The sequence below is a fragment of the Cinclus cinclus genome, chromosome 28 (assembly GCF_963662255.1).
Source record: "Cinclus cinclus chromosome 28, bCinCin1.1, whole genome shotgun sequence".
NCBI lineage: Eukaryota > Metazoa > Chordata > Aves > Passeriformes > Cinclidae > Cinclus > Cinclus cinclus.
In genome coordinates this window covers 1664158-1685842 of record NC_085073.1, presented here as the reverse complement: position 1 = coordinate 1685842, position 21685 = coordinate 1664158, and the positions used below count along the sequence as shown (strand labels likewise).

At 48.2% G+C, this 21685-nt stretch overlaps 1 protein-coding gene across 3 annotated transcripts in view; it reads right to left on the bottom strand.

Moving 5' to 3' along the window:
- The window catches only part of PIP5K1C (phosphatidylinositol-4-phosphate 5-kinase type 1 gamma), a 49296-nt gene that overhangs the window by 19600 nt on the left and 8011 nt on the right, over nucleotides 1-21685 (bottom strand). For all 3 annotated transcript variants that reach the window (XM_062509873.1, XM_062509871.1, XM_062509872.1), the window contains exons 2-5: nucleotides 4583-4614; nucleotides 2312-2398; nucleotides 1882-2012; nucleotides 1156-1273 (exon numbers count right to left, since the gene is read on the bottom strand). In XM_062509873.1, coding sequence (XP_062365857.1) covers nucleotides 1156-1273; nucleotides 1882-2012; nucleotides 2312-2398; nucleotides 4583-4614 — 368 coding nt within the window. The remainder of the gene's footprint in view (nucleotides 1-1155; nucleotides 1274-1881; nucleotides 2013-2311; nucleotides 2399-4582; nucleotides 4615-21685) is intronic.

The window sequence follows — 21685 nt, the reverse complement described above, 5'->3', positions numbered from 1 at the left end:
GTGAGAGGTGAGACGGGAAGAGGAAGGTGGGGTGCGGAAGGGAGGTGATCAGAGCAATATATTAAATACTCATCATTATGTAATAAAAACAGCTTTCAGCTCTGCACAGATTAACAATTCCACAGTTGATCAAGTTAATCATCTCATGCATAATTAATTGCATTTGCCAGTGTGGCAGGCAAGAGACAATCAGGAGAAACAGAAACAATGAATCAGATCCATGACCTTTGCAACTGAGACAAACTCTGCCTGCCCTCAGCGCTGAACATTCAACCATCCTGCAGGACTGCCTTGGCTGGAACAGGAGGGGATCACTGTTACCCTCCCACCAGGCACTGGCACGGGTTTGTTTCACTGGCAGGTGTTCAGCAGCCATCACCTCCATCTACAGGTGAAGTCACACAAAAAGGATTGTTCCAGAAGGGGAGGGTGTGCACTTATGGATGTGTTTCCTTCCCCAGTTCACAGAGAACAGGACGTCACATAAAGGCAAGGGCCCAAATTCAACCACAGTGCACTTGAAGCCCCAACAGCTTGTACTCCAAGGTATTTGAAAACCAGCCTTTCCAGCTCTGAGGAGCTTTTGAAGCACAAGAACAAGCTGTGGTTTATTCTGTCTTTTTAAGATGATTAAAATAACTACACTCACATAGCTCTCCAGTGAGTACACAAGAAAAAATTCCCATCTTTGTCCCCTGAGCCGCAGGGGACATTACAGGGTCGCACCCAGCAGAACACAACTCCTTTGGCTTGTAAACACAGTAAGTTATTGTTACCACAAGGACCAGAGAGGGAAGCCCATTGCAGAGCTTACAGCTTACAGCTGTAAATGTGAGCTTATAGCTCACACTGTGTGCAGGTCATGGCCTCCCTCTGGTACAGGCTGGCAGCTGCCGTTCAGCAAACTCAGACTTGGAACCATGGAATGTTTTGGGATGAAAAAGATCTTAAAGCCACCTCATTCCACCCCCTGCCATGGGCAGGTACACCTTCCACTAGACCAGGTTTCTCTAAGCCCTGTCCAACTTCTCCTGGAACACTCCCAGGGATGGGGCAGCCACAGCTGCTCTGGACACCCTGTGCCAGGGTGTCACCACCTTCATGGTAAAGGTAAATAAAGGAGGAAAAGATAGAAATCTAAAAATATATCCATACCAAATAATCATCTGGACGAATCCCAAAGAGCTCTCGGAAATACCGGAAAGCCACTGGGGCATAGGTCTTGAACCTGAAGTCGGCGTAGTGGTGAGCTGGAGTGAGGTTACTGCCTTCACTGCACAGAACACACACATGGGCAAGGCCTGTTACCATATACCAGACATGGACAGGCACACTAAAGCTACCGTGCATTTCAGATGCACTGAGCCTTGCAAAAAGACATCTTTGGAACAACAATCACCACCATTCTTCTGTGGTAGGAAAACAGGAAAATAGGTTTCAAACTATCTGCCAAAATCTATTCCCAGAGATTAAAGGAATAATCACATGCCAAGCAGAATATATTTACATAGAGAACATAACTTTTATGAGCTTTGTTTATTCACAGTTAGAGAGCTCCCAGAAGGAGTTTTTTCCATCTAAAACATGGTATGATTTTGTGGACGAAATTCTAGATGGACAGTTAGAAAGACAACACGTAGGAAAGGTAATAAACTGGAGTGCACAGTACTGCATCTTGTACTGTGCTTCCCTGCAGGCCAGTGCACTGCAGATTCCAATATTTCCCACTGTATAACATTTCTGTTTGTATATCACGGAGCAGATTTAAAACATTCAGAGCATGCAACTCTGATCTAAAGACAGATGGAAGCTCTCTTGAAAAAACAGTGAGAGGAAAAGAAAAGAAATAATTCATGCATTCATTCTTTTCCCCTTCTTTACCTTGGGAAAAAAATGCTCTCCACCACATAGAAGTCCTGCATCAGGACATCTCTCTCTGGCTTGGAGCTCAGATTGCCCACAGTATATCCAATCCCCAGCTGGATGGCTCCCTTCAGAGTGGAGGAGGTGGTCTGGCAAGGAAGAGCAATCAGTGAGCATTTCACAGCAGATAATCGCAATAACATCCTCTGCATTACAACACAGTCATGTCTGTGACTTTTGTGGGGTCATCTCAGGCACCACACACTGCTAACAAAGTTTACACGGATGCTGAAGAGGTGAATTAGGGCTTCAGATTTGCTGTTTGCAGGATTGTGCTGTCCAAGAGTGTTGCATAAAAATCTCAACCAGATTAATAACTACTGGGCCATAACTTCTTTCAGCCTGTCATCCATATTTGGGTGCCATCCCCCACTCCCCAAACCCAAACCTTTTTGTAGGTGGTTTCCCCAGAAGCATCCACACTTCGATGGCCAATCTTCTTTCCCTGGCCCGGCTGTCCTGGCAGTGATGGGCCCTGCAAGGAGAGCACAAGGACACTCAGGGCACAGGCTGATCTGCCACCAAGCACATAGAGAGCAGCACAACCACATTCCCACACTGTACTGCACACAGGGATTATGGTACTGCTGGAGAAAACCCTGCAGAGTGCCAACAGGTGAAACTGAAGCTTTTCCACCGCTCAAGAGGGGTTAGAATAGCAACACTCCACCTGACACCCTCACTGCTCACTGGCAGAGCCCTCAGCAAAGATGCTGAGCTCAGACAAGATCCAGCTGCCAAGATTCCCCTGGTGCTTGGCTGCGGCTGCCCATTGATTTAAAACAGCGATGTATTAAATCGGCCACAGAGATTTATTCTTAAAATCCCAATCCCTGACACATTGGGTTTTGCTGGAGAGATCACAGCCACAGCCCAGCCCCACTCACACTGAGATAAATCCATTTAAGCAAGATCTCATCTGTTTATAATTCCAAGGCTGAGCCCACACAGGGTGAGCCACAGGAATGTCTCTTCCACAAATTCTGAAGTTTACAGAAATACTATAGACTGCCAGCACTTCAGGGTGACAACAAACCTGCTCCTGTCCCCTTCTCCCCCCGTCTCTGAGTCTGCCCAGGCCTTTCTTTGCCAGCCCAGGACCTAGCAGGTTATGACTGCTCCTTTAACAGCCTGTTGTAACCAGGTGTTGGGAAGTTCCCTGCAGCTCCTTTTGCAGCCCTAGGGACTCTGCTCCACCACCAGTCAACACTGCACCCACACCCAGGCTCTCAGCCCATGGATCCCCCATGGACCCTGGAGCTCACCAGACAGCTAGAAATGCCCATAAGAGACCAGCACCATTTCAAGTTTTGCTACATTGCTACACTTTGGATGTTCCCTTGAGCAGCATGCAGAGATCCAAGGTCACTTCCCAAGTGACACTGTTCTATCCCTGTTTCTCTTGAGTGCTGCACAGACCCAGCTCCAAACCAATGGCTATAGCAGAAAATGGATAATTTTGCTCAGACTAAGTTCTTTGTACTTTAGCTTTTGATCAAGAGCTTGCAGTTATTTTTGGTCAATCTGCTTGTACTTCTCATACTAAGGGGCAGTCTGAGTTCTCCTTCAAAAATCCCATTTCCTACCCTATTTTATTAGCAGGGCCAGCCTTACTTCTGAGCACTCCTTCTCCAGCAGTTATGAGCAGCAGCACAGCTCAGCCTCTCTTTCTACCAACCCATTGGATCTTACTCCTTGCAAGCCCAAGCTGTGCTGTCCTGCCTTGCCAATGGCTCACCATCATCCTCCAAATGTGATGAGCAGACACAGGCAGGGGGAAGGGACTCTCATCCTAGGAACTGCAGTGACAAAAGTCTCTTCCAGTCTCCTGCTCTGCCTGTGGCTGTTTCTGGGGCAAGAAAAAGTGGCCCTATTTATACACTGAATAATGCAACCCACTTCCACAAAAGCTGAGCTTCCCAGTACACATATTCCAGTACAAAAGAATCAAGTGTCACATTCCAGGCAATTTTATGGGAAGATTTTGCTGTTCATGCATACAAATGCTTATCATCCCAGCTGGGGAATGAGAAGGGGGACGTAAAAAAATTTGATCAAACAAAAATAATTTGAACACAATGCCCTAAACCATGCGTGTGGGTTTCAGGGAACAGCTTTCAGGCACAGAGCTTCCTACTAGATTCCCTGCTGCCAACTGTGAAGAGTTTTGCTCCAGAAGGTAACAGTGACTCAGAACCTGTGACCTGGAATATCTACATGACAAGATGAGTCCTTGGAGATGTTCCCCTGTTTTAGGGCTTCACAAATCACAGCCTCCTGACTGGCTCCCACCAGAGGGTAAAACCCACCACAGAGGCCTGGAGATGCCCAGTACATGCATTCTTCAGTTACCACATCCAGGTGCTGGTGTGGAAGAGGTGCCCTCAGTCACCAATGCAGAAGCATCGTGGATCACACAGCCAAAACCAGCCACAATCCCTCCACATTCTTTCTGTCACTGTAATGATGCCAATGAAGGGACCCTGGAGACCTGCCACTAATTTTATTTCTCCCAAATGACAGATATCAATTTTGTAGTAATCTCATCAGTATTTTGAAATGCAGTTTTTCTCAAAAAAGGCAGGCAGAAGAGTTTCTGAGAGCTCAGTGTTCTCATTTCTCAACACAGGATTGTCAAACCCAGCTTTACAAATCTCACCTCAGTGATGGCTGTCTTCTTTGGACACAGACCTGCAGACAAAAACAAAACAAAACAAAACAAAACAAAACAAAACAAACAAACAAACAAAAAAAAAAAAGAAGAACATCAGGAAAAATAGGGACATCAAATAAAAAACTCCCAACCCAACCACCAAAATTCTGAGAAAACAGCTCAATGCTTTGTCTTTTCAAGTAGAGCTGCCAGCCTTTAGAGTAGCTGGTTTTACTCTGTTTTCAGCTTCACTAGTGCAAGAATCTGATGGTACAGGAGTCACACAAGCAATTTCACATTCAGAAGCACAAAAATGCACATTTTTGCCCATTAACAGTATTTTCTAGAGGCTTCAGCAGGGAGGTCTTGCAAATCTCTGCTGCCCAATTAAGCAATGGGTCCACACTATGCTGAAGAGCTGGCTCCACATAGAAGCCCAGAGAGACACTCCTGAAGCTGTTTTCCAGCCACTCAGAAGGCACTTGACAAACTATATAGATAACTGAATGTATTTATAGAATCCTATGTCCAAATATATCACATAAATGAGCGCATAATTTATCTTTATTGCTGCCTCAGGAGAAGCCACTGGTGCTCCATTACAGCCAAGGGTAGAAATCAGTTTTGCCTCAAGCTTTTAGGTATATAATCAGAGCTGAAAACACAGGCCCAAACCCTCTGACAAGCAGCCATCTCCCATTTCCTAGTGTAAGTTTGTTTTTCTGAGATTTTCCAAGCCGAAGTTTGTAAGAATTAAGGAGCTCCCTGCTCCCTGCAGGAAGCACAGGCTTCTGTGTGGAACATGTGACCATGAGATCCAGCCCAGCTGAATCCTGAGAGCTACCATGAAGGATGAAGAGCTGCTGAAGAGGAGCTCCCCACACCACCCCAGAAGCTCCCCAGCACCTCTTTGTGCACAGGCCAGTTCTCCTGCATAGAACAGAAATTCAAGGGACAGGTTTAAGACCTTAGTTCCAGGTAGGAGTCTGCCACTGCCTGCTCCTGTACTACATCGTTCCTACAGGCACATATCCTTATCAACCCACTCAGCAAGAGCTTAGTTTTGCAAGAGACTATGGAGCGCAGTTTTGAGTTCATCTACACTCAAGATTAGGGGGTGGTCTTCTCCAGTGGGGAGTGGATGTCCTCTGTCCGTCCTGGCTGGAGAGCAGGAACAGCTCCAGAGCATCCAACCCAACCTCTGCTGCTTCAGCATCTCCCCCATTTGGCAAAGGAAGAATTTTGACAGTTTACCCGTGGTACCTGTTCAACACCTCAAAGAGAAGCAGTGATGTTGCTCCAGGGCTTGTTTCAGAAGGAGCCTCAGCAAGAACCTGGGCATCAGTACCTGAATGGGCTCCAGGAGAGCTGGAAAGGGCCAGGACAAGGGCCTGGAGGGACAGAACAAGGGGGAATGGCTTCCCACTGCCAAAGGGGAGGGTTAGATGGGATATTGGGAAGGAATTGTTCCCTGGGAGGGTGGGGAGGCCCCAGCACAGCTTGCCCAGAGCAGCTGTGGCTGGCCCTGGATATCTGGAAGTGTCCGAGGCCAGGCTAGACAGGACTTGGAGCAGCCAGGGATAGTGGAAAGGTGTCCCTGCCCGTGGCAGGGGGTGGAACAAGATGAGCTTTAAGGTCCCTTCCAATACAAAACATTCCAAGATTCCATGAAAATGGGATGACAGCACCAGAGAAGTGTATGACTCAGTTATATTTTGGAAAATATTTCAGACTCTGGAATGCAAATAAACAACAAACCCAACAAAAAGCTCTTGGTGATCACAGGGGAGATGAAGCTGCTCTGACTCGGAAGTGCTGCAGGTGTCTCATCATCCTGATCTCCACAAAACGGGTGGTCCCTCATGTGAAACAGGTCTTGTAATGTGGCATTTGGAGTTGTCTGCAGAGCACCCCCAGGCCTACAGCCTGGCCCGCGGGGCAGAGCCAGGGTGGCACAGGAAGTCACTTCTTGTTATTCTTTTTTAAACAGTGCCCAGCTCCTGCCTCAGAACAGTCACTGAAATGTCTCTCCCCATGTCGCAGAACCCCACTGCAAACAGGCAGAGGGAAGTGAGCAGAGTGGGAACCCGAAGGGTGCAGAGCAGCTCCCCCCGCTCACGCACTCAGGATGGGTCTCCTCAGATGAGAGGGTGTCACTGACACAGGCGGGTGACACACATGAGTGACACAAACCCTGCCATTCCTCCAGCTCTCAGACTACAGCAGCACATGGCTCAGGACCACTGTAAGCTCAAACTGCTGAAAAATGAGCTCTTCTGCCTAAGCCAACACAATTTTGTGATCACTGAACAAAACACCCTGCAATGGCCCAGAGTGCAGGAAATAAGGTTCTGAGTGAACATCTGGCTAATGAACTTCCAGGGCAAAAGCTGAAGCAGCACTTCCAAGCCATGGGGGAATCCAAAGGAGCTAATCCTGCTCCAGATTGAGCACTGGAAATCGCTGGGAATGCAGCGCAGCTGAGAGCCCTAGGCAAGGGGAGTGTGCATGGCTGTCACTGCTCTCCTGCACTAATCTCATTTCTGCACTTTGTCACAATTCCAGAGCAGATTATCTTTAATTTTGTGATAATTACCACAAGCCACTTTCATTCCCAGCTTTTAAGTGTCTGCTGCTGTAAACGTACCTCATGTGGAATCAATACCAACTGTCCACACAAAGGAAAGTTATGGAGGCAAGGAACCACAGATCTCTGGGAGAAATTATGCCTAATGTGGGCAAGAGCAACCCCAGCAAAACTTCCCTCTGTCCCCACTTCTAATAAAAAGTCATCAGCTTTATAAAATCAACTTGTCTAGTCAGAAAATGTAAATATCTTCCACTGGCTCCTCTATGCATGGCACACAGCTGTGCTTGGCTCAAGCAAGCTGACAGATGGTCAGGCAAAATCTGATTTAACTCCAGCTCCAGGGGTTACTGAGCCATGAGGCAGCTCTGGGGTTTGCAGGAGTGGGAGCACTGCTGCAGGAAGTTTCAACACTTACCAAGCTAATTGAAATGATTCCTATCCGATTTGGTGCGGCTTACAAGGCTGTGCTCAGAGATGTGATGAGCGTGGAAACCCTGAGACAAAACCCCAACTTGGTGCCATGCCTCCAGTCTATGCCTGGGTTCTGCCAGGCACTTCATGCATGCTTGACCTGCTGCCTTCAGTTCTGTTCTCATCTGTGCATGACTTTGAGTGACCCCTGTCCCAGTGCTTGAGCTTCTATGGAGCCTCTGAAATAAACACTTCAGTTGTGGCATTCAGCAATTGCCATCTCAGACTTGACTTGTGTTTTTCCCATATTCACAGTCACATTGGCCATCTCTACCAGTAAACTGACATCTTGCAGGACAGGAAGGCATTTCCTCCTGGAAAGCCTCTGCACAGAAAAGTACTCAAGTTTCAGCTCCACCAGCCAGAGGAGCAAAATCCCCACAAGTTAAGGGTGGTGAGGCCCTGGCACAGGTTGCCCAGAGAAGCTGTGGCTGCTCCATCCCTGGAAGCGTTCCAGGCCAGGCTGGATGAGGCTTGGAGCAACCTGGTCTAGTGGAAGGTGCCTTTCCACTCCCTCCAAAACCGCTGAGGCAGGCTGACTTGCCAAAACCCTTCTTCATCAAAACAGGCATTAGAGGCTTCTGTCCACCAGAAAGGAATTTCTTAAAAGGCATACAAAAATCCAGCAGAAGCCTAATTTAAGATCACAGAATCCTAGAATAACCCGAGCAGGACAGAACCCACAAGGATCATTGAGTCCAAGTCCTGTCCCTGCCCAGACACCCCAACAATCCCACCCTGAGCATCCCTGAGAGCGGTGTCCAAACGTTCCTGGAGCTCTGGCAGCCCTGGGGCCGGGACCATTCCCTGGGGAGCCTGGGCAGTGCCCACATGATCAAATAATGAAATTTTCTTTGTAAGACAGGTCTATACACACAGACAAATATTTATAAATTTTAAGTATTTGATGCTTTATGATGACCTAGAGAAGTCAAAACAAATCTGAATAACTAGTGGACTCTTTTCTCTGATCAGAGCTGCTGCTGCTGCATCTTTACTAAAAGCTTCACTTTATTTAAGGGTTTATAAGGATATACAATGTGACTGGAACTAAAAATATATGAAATATAAATGCCATGTAAGCTCCTTGGCTGGAGGCTGCAACAGCATGACTCCCCCAGAAATCCTGCACAACAGAGACCGGCAGCTTGCCACTCGCACCCAGCCTGGTCTGGTGGAAGGTGTCCCAAAGAAGTGTGTCTACCTCATTTTTCACTTTCTCCATCGAGAACAAGACAATGTGACCCACCTGAGCAGCCCATTTGGACAATAAGGGGATGTGGAGACTGTAACCAGGACACAATTTCCCATTCCATCAGACCTCTAACATAGACTTGCTCGGTCAATGCCTTACAGGCAAAGGCAGAAACAAGAATGCCAAGACAGGAGCTGTGGAAGTTAAAGCCCCTACCCATGTATTGCTATTGAAATACAGGCAGAAAGGATGGAAATGAAACACATCCCTCTAAAGAGCTGGCTGTTACTGCCTGTAAGGGATTGCAGGTAAAAACAAATTAAAATTAAGGGGGAGTGGGTGAAGATGATTCAGCAAATCATGGAATGGTTTGGATTGGATGGGACCTTAAAGCTCATCTCATTCCACCCCTTGTCATGGGCAGGGACACCTTCCACTAGACCAGGGTGCTCTGAGCCCCCTCCATGGAACTTCCAGGGATGAGATAGCCACAGCTGCTCTGGGCACCCTGTGCAAGGGCCTCCCCACCCTCACAGGAAAGAATTGCTTTGCAATATTCCATCTAACCCTGACCTCTGACAGAGCATTCCCTTTCTTCTGTCCCTCCAGGTCCATGTCCAAAGTCCCTCTCCATCTCTCTTGTAAGCCAGAAAACACTCCTGAGCCAGGAAGCAGCCCCTGAGCCAGAGCAGCAGCCAGCTGGGCTTCCCAAGGAACCAGCAGAAGCATCAGGCTGTGTCTCAAGGCACAGGTAAAAGCAATCGTGAATTTCTTCTTGTACTTCACACGTGTGGCTCTAGCTCCCAGCATACAGAGCAGTCCTGGAAGGGGAGGGGACATCACAGGGAGCAGGCACTGGCTTAACCACTCCCCAGAAAAGGCAGCTGAGTACAACCTGGCCTTCCCAGGCATCTACTTCTGATAATTTATGTATTTTCTCCCCATAAATGAACACAATTTGATTCAGATGAGAATCATCAAGTAAGACACAAAATTAAATTAAAAATTTGGGTGGGGGGTTCCCCCTTAAATGTGCCATTTCTTGGCAGAAAGAGCTGTAGGTGTTCTGCACCTTGGGCATGGATCACTGCTCCTGTCATCTGAGAGCTTGGAGAAATAATACAGAAATAAAGCAACCCGAGATAAACTCTGCTTGTTATGTAGAACATACATAAAGGTTAACCATCTAAATGTATCTATTTTTCCCTGGAGCACTGCAAGATTGATTGACCTTTGGGATCATCCACACAAAATCAGTGCTGGTCACCTGACCATTTCTACTACCTGGTTCACCCCATTATTCATCCCAGTGCTCAGGCAAGGCTGGCTTCATCCCTATGGGCAAGCATATAGGGGGAGGAGAGACCTGGCTCTGATGCACCCGCAACACAGGTAGCTCAACATTCCTCATGACACTTTAGCCACCATCCAAAGCAGAAATGCTGACAGCACCAGCTGGCATCCAAACTGGGCTATCAGGAGTAGCCAGAGATAAATAATCCTGTTTAATCCCACCTCAGCCACCCTGACCTTCTCCCGGTCCCCTGCTCCTTCTCCTAGCCCACATGGGCTCCATGCCTTGTTTGAAGCACACAAGGAGCCACCTTCACATAAAATGGCATTTGCACACCAGGATCTGCTGCTCCAGCTCCATGTGCTGCACTCTTCCCAAGGCCTTTGTCTTGTTCTTCTCAGCAGAAATGCTGGGGATGAGAACAGCAAGGCTTGTACAAATAAATGAAGGGAAGCAGCTTAAGGTACAGGCTGGGCCTCAGGGCACTGCTGTGGTACTTGTTGAGAGCAGTGACACAGCTGACCCCTCTTTTCCATCCCGGGCAAGAACGTGGTCTTCCATTAAGTGGAGACAGATAGGCACAAGGAGCCTCAGTCCTGTCCTAGCCACCCCCTCAGATTTCTGACCCCCAGCCTCTGGAAGCTGCTCCCCTGCTAGCTCCCAGGGATCAGCACTGAACCTGTGTTCTACAGCCCAGCTCAGCTGATCAAAGCAAACTTCCAGCTTATAGAGCATCAGCACTGCCAGGGACTGCCACAAAAGTATGTTCTGCAGTAAAGGCATCTACCAGCCTGGTTTATTTTTGGGTTTATGCAGAAACTCTTTCTGCCTCAAAATTAAATCCGTTTATCCCAGCTCAAGAGGCAAGGCAGAAGCTGAAGGTATAAGGAGGGAGTTAATACGTCCCTTCTTCATCGCCAGCTGCAGGTGCCACCACATCCGGTGTGCAGCATCCCGGGTGCAGCCCTCCTCAGGGAGCTGAGCCAGGACATCACCACACTGGAACATTTCCTTAACAACTCCCCAGAAAAGCACTTACAGTGCCAAAGCCCAATTATAGTGAGGAATGAGCAAGACAAGGCCAGGGAAATTAAATTCAAAAAGAACTGATTTGTTTTCTTGTTTTGGATCAGCTGCATGTGGAAAAAGGACAATTTTGGAGTGCTGAGCCCAAAGCGTGTGACACAGTGACAAAAAGCAAAACAAAAATCTCATCAAGAGCAGCACACAATAGCTGCCACCCAGCAGCGGAACAGGCTGCAGCCACTCGGATCAGTAATTACGCAATCCAGTGGGATGTTCCGGCAAACATCTGCTCCATGAGAAAGGTGCAGCCTTATCTGAACACCGTGTTCCTGCTCCCTTCCACATGCTGGCCACAGGAGGATTGTGGAGTGGAAGAACACACGCTCCCAGCACGTCCCTCACGGGCAGCGGGTGCAGGAAGGCAAGAGGCTCCCAAGGTCAGGCACCCGGTGTGGTGTTGGAAATGCCAGCCTCATCCCAGCTTCTGGCTTCTTTGTTTATTACAACCTGTAAGTCCAATCTGCCTACCAGCACTCACAACAAAGCTTGATCAGGATTAGTGACAGCAAACGTGGAGCAGGAAGTGTCACCTCTGCAGGACTGAGCCAGTTCTGTGCCTGTGTTAGACACTCAGGCACAGAGCTGCTGCACTAAAACCACAACGCCAATTTAGAGCAGGGCTGTAAAAGGCTGAAGGACTCTGAAGCCACATTCCTCACAATTATCCAGAAGAGCCAGAGCAACATTCAGCTGCCCTTACCTTTGTTCAAGGGTAGCATGAGCTTTAAATCCCCTACTAGCAGGTTCCAACCCACCAAATCCACTCACTCAAGCATCTCCTGCCTGCCCAAAGCTGTGGTTTGGCAGCAAGAGGACACATCTCCTGCTGCCTTTCTAGCTGTGCTGCAAAATCACTGGGGACCTGAATGGAGAACATGACCTCAGGCAGCCCTTGGGATTCTGTGTGTTCAGATGGAGTTTCCAGTTGCCACAAGGTCCCCAAGAGCCACTTCTTAAATCCAGGTCAGAGAAGCACAAGGAAGTGAAGGAATTCACTTCCCTCCTTCATTTTCCAAGCATCCCACTACCCCTGCCTGCAGACTCCTGCTGAGAAGCAGGATCCAGGACCTTTAACATGTCCTACCTATGTGCAAGGAAGGAGGCTCACCTCCATGCTCCAATATGCTGCTCTCCCAGTGCCCCTAATAAAGGAGGAGAAGCATGACCTGACTAATCCAGGTTACACCCTGCCTGCCACAGCCAGAACAGTTGTTCTGTCCCAAATACCAAGGGTTCCCATCATGGCACAGCTCAGGGCTTTGGCTATTTGGGGCTTAGTGTCAGCCCATAGCACTTCCTAGCCAGGTACACAGACTCGTGTTGCTGGAGCCTCTTCACCAGCCAAGCTCCTTTTGGAACTCACTGGCTCTGTGAGGATACCTGCAAGGCAGGTGCCAGGCAAAGGACAGGGAACTGCTAGCTGGAAAAAGGATATATTCACTGTGGTCAATCCCAAAATTTATTATGCTGATAAACAGCACAGGATATTATTATTGAGAGGACAAACCCCCTTTAACTAGAGCAGGAGGATGCCTTTGCACATCAGCTTGGCTCCCTTTCCAATATTCCTTCTCTGAGTATCCTGCAAAGGATCTCAGCCTGTCTGGGGGGAGCACTGACAATACAAAGGAATCACTCCAGCTGCTTGCAGGAGCAGCAGCACAGCAGACATCAAGAGGGTTGGATTGCAGGCTACATGAAACAGTGACAAACTATCCCCCCGACTTTATCTCTCAGCCCTGTCTCCCTCCACCAGGGATCGGCCAGATAATTTGTAACTTCCACTGCTTAAAAGTGTTTTCCTCAAACAAGACCAGCCCCCTTGCTCACCCACCAGCAGGAATTATTCTAATCTAATTTAGTCTGAGAATACAAGAATGCAACCCACAAAAGATATCCACCATTTTCTGACATTCTAAAAAATATGTTCAAGTCCAGTTACTATAGTCAAAGAAGGTAAGGAAATCTACCTGAAGTTTCCCAATAACCACCTACCACAACACCAGGACACAGATGTCCCCATGGTCAATACAGCTTTAAACTTGTGGGATTCCAGTATCCCAATGGCATTTCTGGCTGCAGGCCACCCTTCACAAGACATCCCAAAGATGCACCTGGATTTTTACCTACTGGGGCATTTCCTGATTTACTCTGTAGCCAAAGCTGCTTGGTTAAATCCTGTAAAATTTAATTCCACTCTGGCTAATGTCACCTGACAAAGATTTTCTGAGAGTGCTCAAGCACTAGAGACTTGAAAGGGGATTTCAGAGCAAGGTTACGTACAACATGCGTCACTGGAGAGAAAGTCCTTGTACCCAGCCTGATGGGAGCAGCCAACAAACTCCTTCATCAAACACTTCTAGGTTTGCCACAGGTGCTGCTGACAACAGTGCAATGTAGAACTTTGCATCCCAATGCTGAGGACAAGGCCTGGACATCTTTAACGTCTACCTGTCTCAGTAACAGATATCCAGGCATAAGCATTAGGTTGCATTTCCACTTTTTAAGAGTGTGGGTTGTGACACACCCCTCTAAGAGCACATCCTCTGCACTCAGACATGGTTTTCAAGTTGACTGGGTACCAATGAAAACACATAGTTAAGAAAACATGCTCAGAAAAGCAGAGCAGTGACACATTCTTCTTTGAGAAACCAAAGGTTTGACTTGATAATCTTGCAGGTCTTTTCCAACATTAATGGTTCCATGATTCTCTGACCTACTTCTAAATAAACCTGAGTTTTTGCTGATGTAAAAAGGAGAAACCCAAGCTCTCCAGGCTGCAGATACAGCTCATCTGAGCTGGTTTCTTGGCCTCATTCAAAACTCACTTTTCCAACTCTACTGCTGCCCATCAGCATGTCCTGTGCCTGCCTGGCAGCACCTCACCACCCTTGCTGCCTCTGCCTCTCCTGCACCACCCATCCAGACCCCACAGCAAAGCAAAGTGAGTGCTGGCCAGCACTTCAGGAGGAAACTCTGCTTAATCCATCCCAGCTACTGCAAATTCTTCTCTCCAGGTAGATTCAAATGGATCCCCTTGGGCTGCATCAAAAGAACTGTGAAGAGCAGGCTGAGGAAGGGGATTCTGCCCCTCTGCCCTCCTCCAGTGAGATCCCACCTGCACAGCTGCCTCCAGGTCTGGGGTCCAATATCAACAGGATATGGGAGCTGCTGGAGCAAATCCAGGAGCCCATGGAGGCCCTCTGCTCTGAAGCTGGGGGTGTTCACATGGACAAGGCTCCAGGGAGACCTCAGAGCCCCTTCCAGTACCTAGAGGGGGCTCCAAGAGAGCAAGAGAGGAACTTTGGACAAGTGCTTAGAAGGACAGGACAAGAGGGAACAGCTACCCACTATCAGAGGGCAGTGCTATATCAGATATTGGGATGAAATTCTTGGCTGTGAGGGTGGTGAGGCCCTGGCACAGGTTGTCCACAGCAGCAGTGGCTGTCCCAGCCCTGGTAGTGTTCAAGCTCAGGTTGGATGCGGCTTGGAGCAACCTGACCTAGCGGAAGGTGTCCCTGCCCATAGCAGGCAGTGGAACAAAAAAAGCATTAAGGTCCCTTCCATTCCAAACTATTCTGTGATTCCATGATCTCTCCCCTCCTTGGATATGCCAACATCTCCCCTCTTCCCAGACTGAGGGGGCTGGTACCTAGGAGGGGTCCTGAGCCTCCAGTCTTTGCTCCAGCTGGGGCTCTGTGAGCAAATATCCCCCAGACAGGACAGAGAGGCCCCTGTGCTGTCAGACTCGGGGATTATCTCCAGGGCAAAAGCTACTTACACAAGGTGTGGGGAGTTGGAGGTTAAGAATAAATTTACATTATTGCTCATTACCATGTTCTTTTCTCACTGGCCTAGCTAAGGCCTTCTGCTCTCTGTGACTCAAGTGTTTTGGTCGGGTGCTCCTGCTCTGCTCTCACAAAGGCACCTGAACAGATGGAAGAAAACAAGCCACAACAGAACAAGCTCCAAAGATGGAGTGTGCTGCCCAAAATTGTAACTCAAAGTTTCAGCAAGAAGTTTCTCTTCTCCCTGGGATCCTGGCTGTAGCATGGCAGCTAGTGACTCAGCTAGCAGCTGAAAAGAAGGTACCTAAAAACAATGACATTTCAAAAACTACCTCTAGAGCTCTTACTAGGAACTTCAAACAGGTGGGACACACAAAGAAGGCATGAAGAGACAACCTACTGCCCATGCTGGGCTACAGGGATGTCTCAGTTGCGTTACACCAGCGATCAGGGACAGCCTCCTACAGAGCAGCAGCCATGAGCTGAAGGACAGGCTGGTTCTGGCATAGACCTGCAGCATGCTCAAAGCTGGGGCAGAGAAGCAGCTTCTCCAGCCTGGCCTGGAGGACTTGCACTTAAGAGGCTAAGCCAGGAATTTATTACTTCTACTTAACCAAGTGCAGCCATGCCCACTTATTTATTCATATAGGAACCAGCTCTCCAGACTCTGCACAGGTATGTGCCCAAACAAAGAGCAAATTTCAAAAGAGCACTCAGGCTCCTAAGGCGCTGCTCAGGCAGAACTGAGGCTGTTGCAGAGCTTGTCCTCCTACACTCCTGCAGGCCCCCAGGTACTGAGGACCCTGCAGATTGCTGGCACTGTTTTCCCAGAGGCTGAGCACAAACTTGTATCCAGCACAGCCACAAACCCCTCTGGGAGCAGCACCAGTTTGGGCTGAGCTTGCATGGGGCACAAGTTGTGCCTCATCCTTAGCATTCCTGCACTTGCACAGGACAGAGGAGTGGTCAAGGTGTCTCTGAAGTGATGTTGTGGTTTTTTAGCATGTGTCTGATAGAAGACTCTTAACAGGTGAAAGACAACAAGTTACCTTTGAGTTGAACCCCAGCCAGCTGGGTCAGCTCTCTTCCCAGCTTTCCAGAGCCTCCAGATCTTGAGCTGTGGGTTTCAGAGCAGCTCTTCTTCAGTGAGGGGGTGGAAGAAAGGCATGCGTTAAACAGAGAGAACTACTACTAGAGAACATTGGGGCTCCAAAGACAAGTGACCACCTCAGGAAAAGCCCAGGCTGGCTGCCTACATGGCTCATAAATGTGCACTGAAATCACTTTGTAAGCTCCAGATGCAACAGGAACAACTGCTGGTCTCCAAGATTCTCAAACCTAACCCTAACCTGTGCCCTTCTCAGGGCTTTATTCAGCATCTGTCCAACACAAGGAAAAACTTGGGATGCCATATGAATCATAGAATCATTAAGGTTGGAAAAAACATCCAAGGTCATCATGCCCACTAAACCAGACAGCAAAGTGCAATTTCTACTTGGTTTTTTTTTAACACTTCCAGGGATATCATCGTCACCACTGTCCTGGGTAGTCTGTTCTAAGGCCTGACCACTCCAGTGAGGAAAATTTACCAGCGTCCAACCTGAACCTCCCCTAGGCCATCTTGAGGCTGTTTCTTCTCCTCCTGTCCCTGTTCCCTGGGAGCACAGATCGACCCCCCCGCTGTCCCCTCCTTTCAGGGAGTTGTGCAGAGCCACAAGGTGCCCCCTGAGCTTCCTCTTCTCCAGGCTCCAGCACCACCAGTTGCTGGAGGAGCCCCTCCAGCACCACCAGTTGCTCCAGCCCCTCCCCAGCTCTGTTCCCTTCTCTGGATGCACTCCAGCCTCTCAACGTCTTTCTTCTTGTGAGGGGCCAAAAATGACCCCAGGATCTGAGGTGGGGTTTCAGCAGTGCCCAGCACAGGGGGGCAGTCACTGCTCTGGTCCTGCTAGCCACACAACTCAAGCCAGTGAACTCCATAGAGTGAACTTCAGCTTAGCATTTCTGAACTACACAGAAGAATTGCATAAGTTCTTTAACACTGTTTGCTAAGACTTCAATAAAACAAGAAATGAAATCATTCCCCTGAACCAGAACACTACAAGTTTCGATCAGCCAAACAAGTGGTACCACTGACCTGCAAAAGAGAGGGGGAACAGCACAATCTACTCCTCTGTTTGGAGAGAAACAGAAGCCACAGCCAGGCACACTGACATCAAATACTCCCTCAGAAAAGCATCTCCAAGAGGACAACCCAGCTGTGTTCTCAGGATTCTCCTCCCAACCACCAGCTTTCTGGTTTATGGTGGTGATTGTGGGGAGGCAGGAAGAGACAGAGGTGTGTGGTGATGCTGGCCAACACTTACACAACAGTTCTCAGTGGGGAATAAAGGATACCATGGGCTGGCATGGGCAGTCTCATGACTTAAGGTCTACATTTCCTGGCTCCCAATTCAGTAGCCTCCTTCCAAACCAGATGGCTTCAGCCTACAGCTCTGTCCCCAGCAAGCAGTGGGGGGCCCCAGCTGTACCGAGGAAGCCAAGCAGGCTTGAGTGGGGGAGTTGTCACAAAGCACAGCAGAAGGACAGCTGAAAGGCTCAGAGCAGCCGGGAGCTGAAGGCTGTCCATGGGAAGAGGAGAAGGCAGGTGTGATGAAGCAGAACCATCCTGCAGGTACCACAGTGCCTTTTAAGGATGGGCCTGACCAAGCTCTGCAGCTTTAGATGAGACTTCTTGGCTTCCTTTTCACCAAAATGGGTGCACTGGTTTTGCCAGCACTTGAAGGTGAGTCATAAGGCAAAGGAGATTTGGAGACTGTTTTCTTGTCAAGTCAAAAGCAGGAGCTCTAATAGAAAACATGAAGTACCAAGCAGCACTTGCTACTCCAGCCTGTAACACACTCCTTTTTCCTTTAGATGAGCAGCTGCCATTCAGATACATCCCCCTCTCCCACAGGCCTCAAATTAATTTTTCACCCCACCTCACCCTTACGGATTAAGTTTTTACCCTGCTTTGCAGCAAAACTTGCATTTTAATTTCATTTCTTCAGCTGCTATTAAAACCCATCTTGTTTCTCTAGGTCACAGTTTGCTCTTCATGCTGGGCACTTCCAGCCTCCTTGCACTCCCAGTTTCCAGTTTATAAAAGATTAAAAATAAATCAAATCCTTGTGTTTTAAAATTTGGGAGTTCAGGGAGCCACAGTATCTCTCTGAGACTGTTATAAACCTCAAGTCTCATTCCCTGAGGAAGCTTGTCCATCCGTACAGAGCCTGTACATATTAAACCAAGTTCCTCACAAATTGCCACGTTTCTCATTTTCTTTAATAAACATTTTCTGGCATTATCAGTCCAGAAGCCACTTGCTTAAAAGAGTGTCCCAGATAGTTAATCCACCAGTGACTCCTGCCCAATACTAAAAGGAAAACAAACATCCAACTCTGAGACTACAGACAAGAAAGACTGTCAGCAGTTCTCTACCATCAAAATTACTTTAAGCCTGAAGAGATGCTGGGTGGAGAAGAAGAATCTTGGAATTAAAAAAATCCATATGCATATCAGTCATTATGAGGCTGCAGTCTCACTGAGTTCTGGAGGCAGTTTGGTCACCACAATGTAAGAGGGACCCAAAGCTGCTGGAGAGTGTCCAAAGGAGGAACACGGAGCTGGGGAAGGGGCTGAGGAGCAGCTGAGGGCACTTGGCTCGTTCAGCTGGAGCAGAGGAGACTGAGGGGAGACTCCTCGGGGGCTGCAGCTCCTCCCGAGGGGAGGCAGAGGGGCTGGGGCTGAGCTCTGCTCTGGGACAGGAGCCCAGCAAGGGCTGGAGCTGTGTCAGGGCTTGGGCTGGAGCTCAGGGACAGGTTCTTCTTTCCCCCGAGGGTGCTGGGCACTGCCCAGGCTCCCCAGGGAATGGTCCCGGCCCCAAGGCTGCCAGAGCTCCAGGAGCGTTTGGACACCGCTCTCAGGGATGCTCAGGGTGGGATTGTTGGGGTGTCTGGGCAGGGATAGGGGTTGTAACTGATTCTTGTGGGTCCTTTCCAGCTCAGGATATTCCAGGAATCTATGAAAAGCTACAAAATGCAACACAATATCCACCTCCTGAAAAAACTCCATTGTCTTGTAATGCAAGTCAGAATTACAGGTGGAAAAACCATTATATTAAGCAAAGGCAATTGTTAATCTTCCAGATTTCAGCTCTTATCACTGAACAAACAGTCCTTACCAACCACAAAAATCACCCCATAGCATGTGCTATTTAAACCCTCAAGTAATCCCCACCTGTTAGGCAAGAGTGAAACCCAAGGCCTTAATTCTGAATTCCACCTCAGCAAGTGTCTGTAACTGAGCATGTCATTAACAGTGACAAGCACAGCTTTGAGACTTCAGCTTCATTTTCTGCTCTCTCTATTCCAGCTTTGAAGTCAGGGGCTATTTTTTATCTCTACAGTTTGCATTTCTGCCAGCAAATGCTCTGTGTTTTGTACACTGCCCCCATCAACACACAGCCAGCCAGATGGAGAGAGCAGCACCCAACACGTACAGAGAGGAGGAAAACTGTCATTGTGCAGATGACACCCAGTTAAAAGTGACATTTAAAGAGAAGACAAATGGTTTCAGGTATTACATCTGCCCTCTCGGCTGCATGTGGGATTGAGCACACCACCCCTTCATGCTGGCACAGGGATGCATAACCAGCTACACTGACAGAAACTGCGGAATCAAGAACACAGAGAGACCAAGTTCCACATCAGCATTCGAGTGGAGTGACTGTGACTGCTGAAGTGCCATTAGCACAGTAAGGGAAGGAGCACTCAACCAGAGGAGGATTTTAGTCAGCTCCCTCCCTTTGAAAAATATAATTACAGACAATTTTACTGAAATACTGAAAAATCCACAAAGTCTCGTCCATCAGATGTGCAGAGAAATTACAGAAAGAAAAACTACTGCAGCATCTTTGTCCTCAGCCTGCTTCATCCTACTCAAAGCAGAAGCTTTGGCAGTATTTCCTTGTATCTTAGCCCAGGTCACAAAATGTGTCAAACATAACAAGGAAGCACAAAGATGGGCAGATCTTCCCTGATTTTTTAGAGCAGTTAACAAAGTCCATCACTTTCTCCTTGCAGAGAACTCTTCCTTCTCCCCCCATTAACCCACGTGGTAAATGCCATCAGTGTCACAAAGCCCTGGTGAGCTTCAGTTTGCAGCCCTACAATGGAAGAGAGCTGCACATCCTACTGGAAGACCCAATCAGTGGCCATGGCAGGCTCCAGCTCATCACCATCACTTTGTACAATGCACACATATTTTTCTAGGCCTTATGCCAAACCTGAACATTTTTCTTAAATCCCTCAGTTTTTCAGGACCTTAGGTAAAATCAATGGACACCAGAGGTGACAACTGACTTAAATTGGGCTGTCCCCTGTGTGGGATCCACTGAGGACAAAGTGTTAACAAAATGGAGCAGGCTGCAAGGGCAGAAACCAGCCATGTTCTATCTCAGCTGTTGTGACTCCCAAGATTTTATTAACAGTGCTGACAAAGCAGGATACGCCACTGCTGGTGGCTGAGGTCACCTGAACTCAGAGTCCACAAGTGCTCGGACAATGCTCTCAGGCACTTGGTGGGATTCTTGGGGTGCTCCACTGGAGGGCCATGAGCTGTACTCAATGACCTTTGTGGGTCCCTTCCAGCCCAGGAGATTCTAGGAGTCTACAGTTTCTGGCACTGTGGTCTGCTGGGAGCCTCAAAGGACTTAGGAGACAAGTCTTGAGCTTTGAAAGGACTTTACAAAACCTCTCAAAACTTGAAATTACATAAAAAATACTCAAATGCTCTGAACCCTTTGTGAGTTGTATCAATGCACCAACCCAAACTACCCAAAATCCATACACAATATCCATAGACAGAATCCTGTTCTGAGCCAACTCCATCACTGGAGGGCTGACAGGACCAGCACTGAACAGCATCTGAAGCAGTGCTGTGACTGTACTGCTGCCCAACTATAACTGGTGAAAAAACAGGTAAATTCCTTCAGCTCAAGAGGATGCTGTTAACTTGCCCTTAAAACAGAATCACAGTTCCATCCACAAATCAGGATTTCCACCCCAAAAATAATTGAAATAATTGAATTAAATCACCTTGAAGTCATTCATCTCATGCACAGAAACAAGACAGTTCTGCCGTACTGTTGGAGATCTATATTTGATTTTTTCAGTAGGTAATAAACAGGTAGAGAAGCCTCCCAAGATCACGGGATGCTCCACAGCATCCTGCCGACTGCAGCAGGACAAAGGTAGTCCCCTCTCATCATCACCCTGCAGCACACGTGGCCGGGATGTTCTCCCATCCCGTAGGAAAGGGAGGAGGGAGAGCAGAATAAGGTGACCTACATTACTCCTGCTTTAAATATAGAGGAGAATTGCTTTTATTCTACCTACCTCATTCCCCCCTGGCTTCCCTGTCCCACATAGGGTTGGCAAGACCACTCTGCCCAAGTGGGATGCACAAATGTGATGCACCCAACCTTAACCAGGGAGCCAGGAAGCAAGTTTGGGCATCAAGCATGAACTCCCAAGAGACTGACTTTGCAAACAATGCTCTTTCAGTGGAGATGACAGATGTTTCTGTGTCAGTCCTCAACTCCACCAGGTTGTACTTCACTGGTCTCAGTGGTTGTCTCAGTCATGGG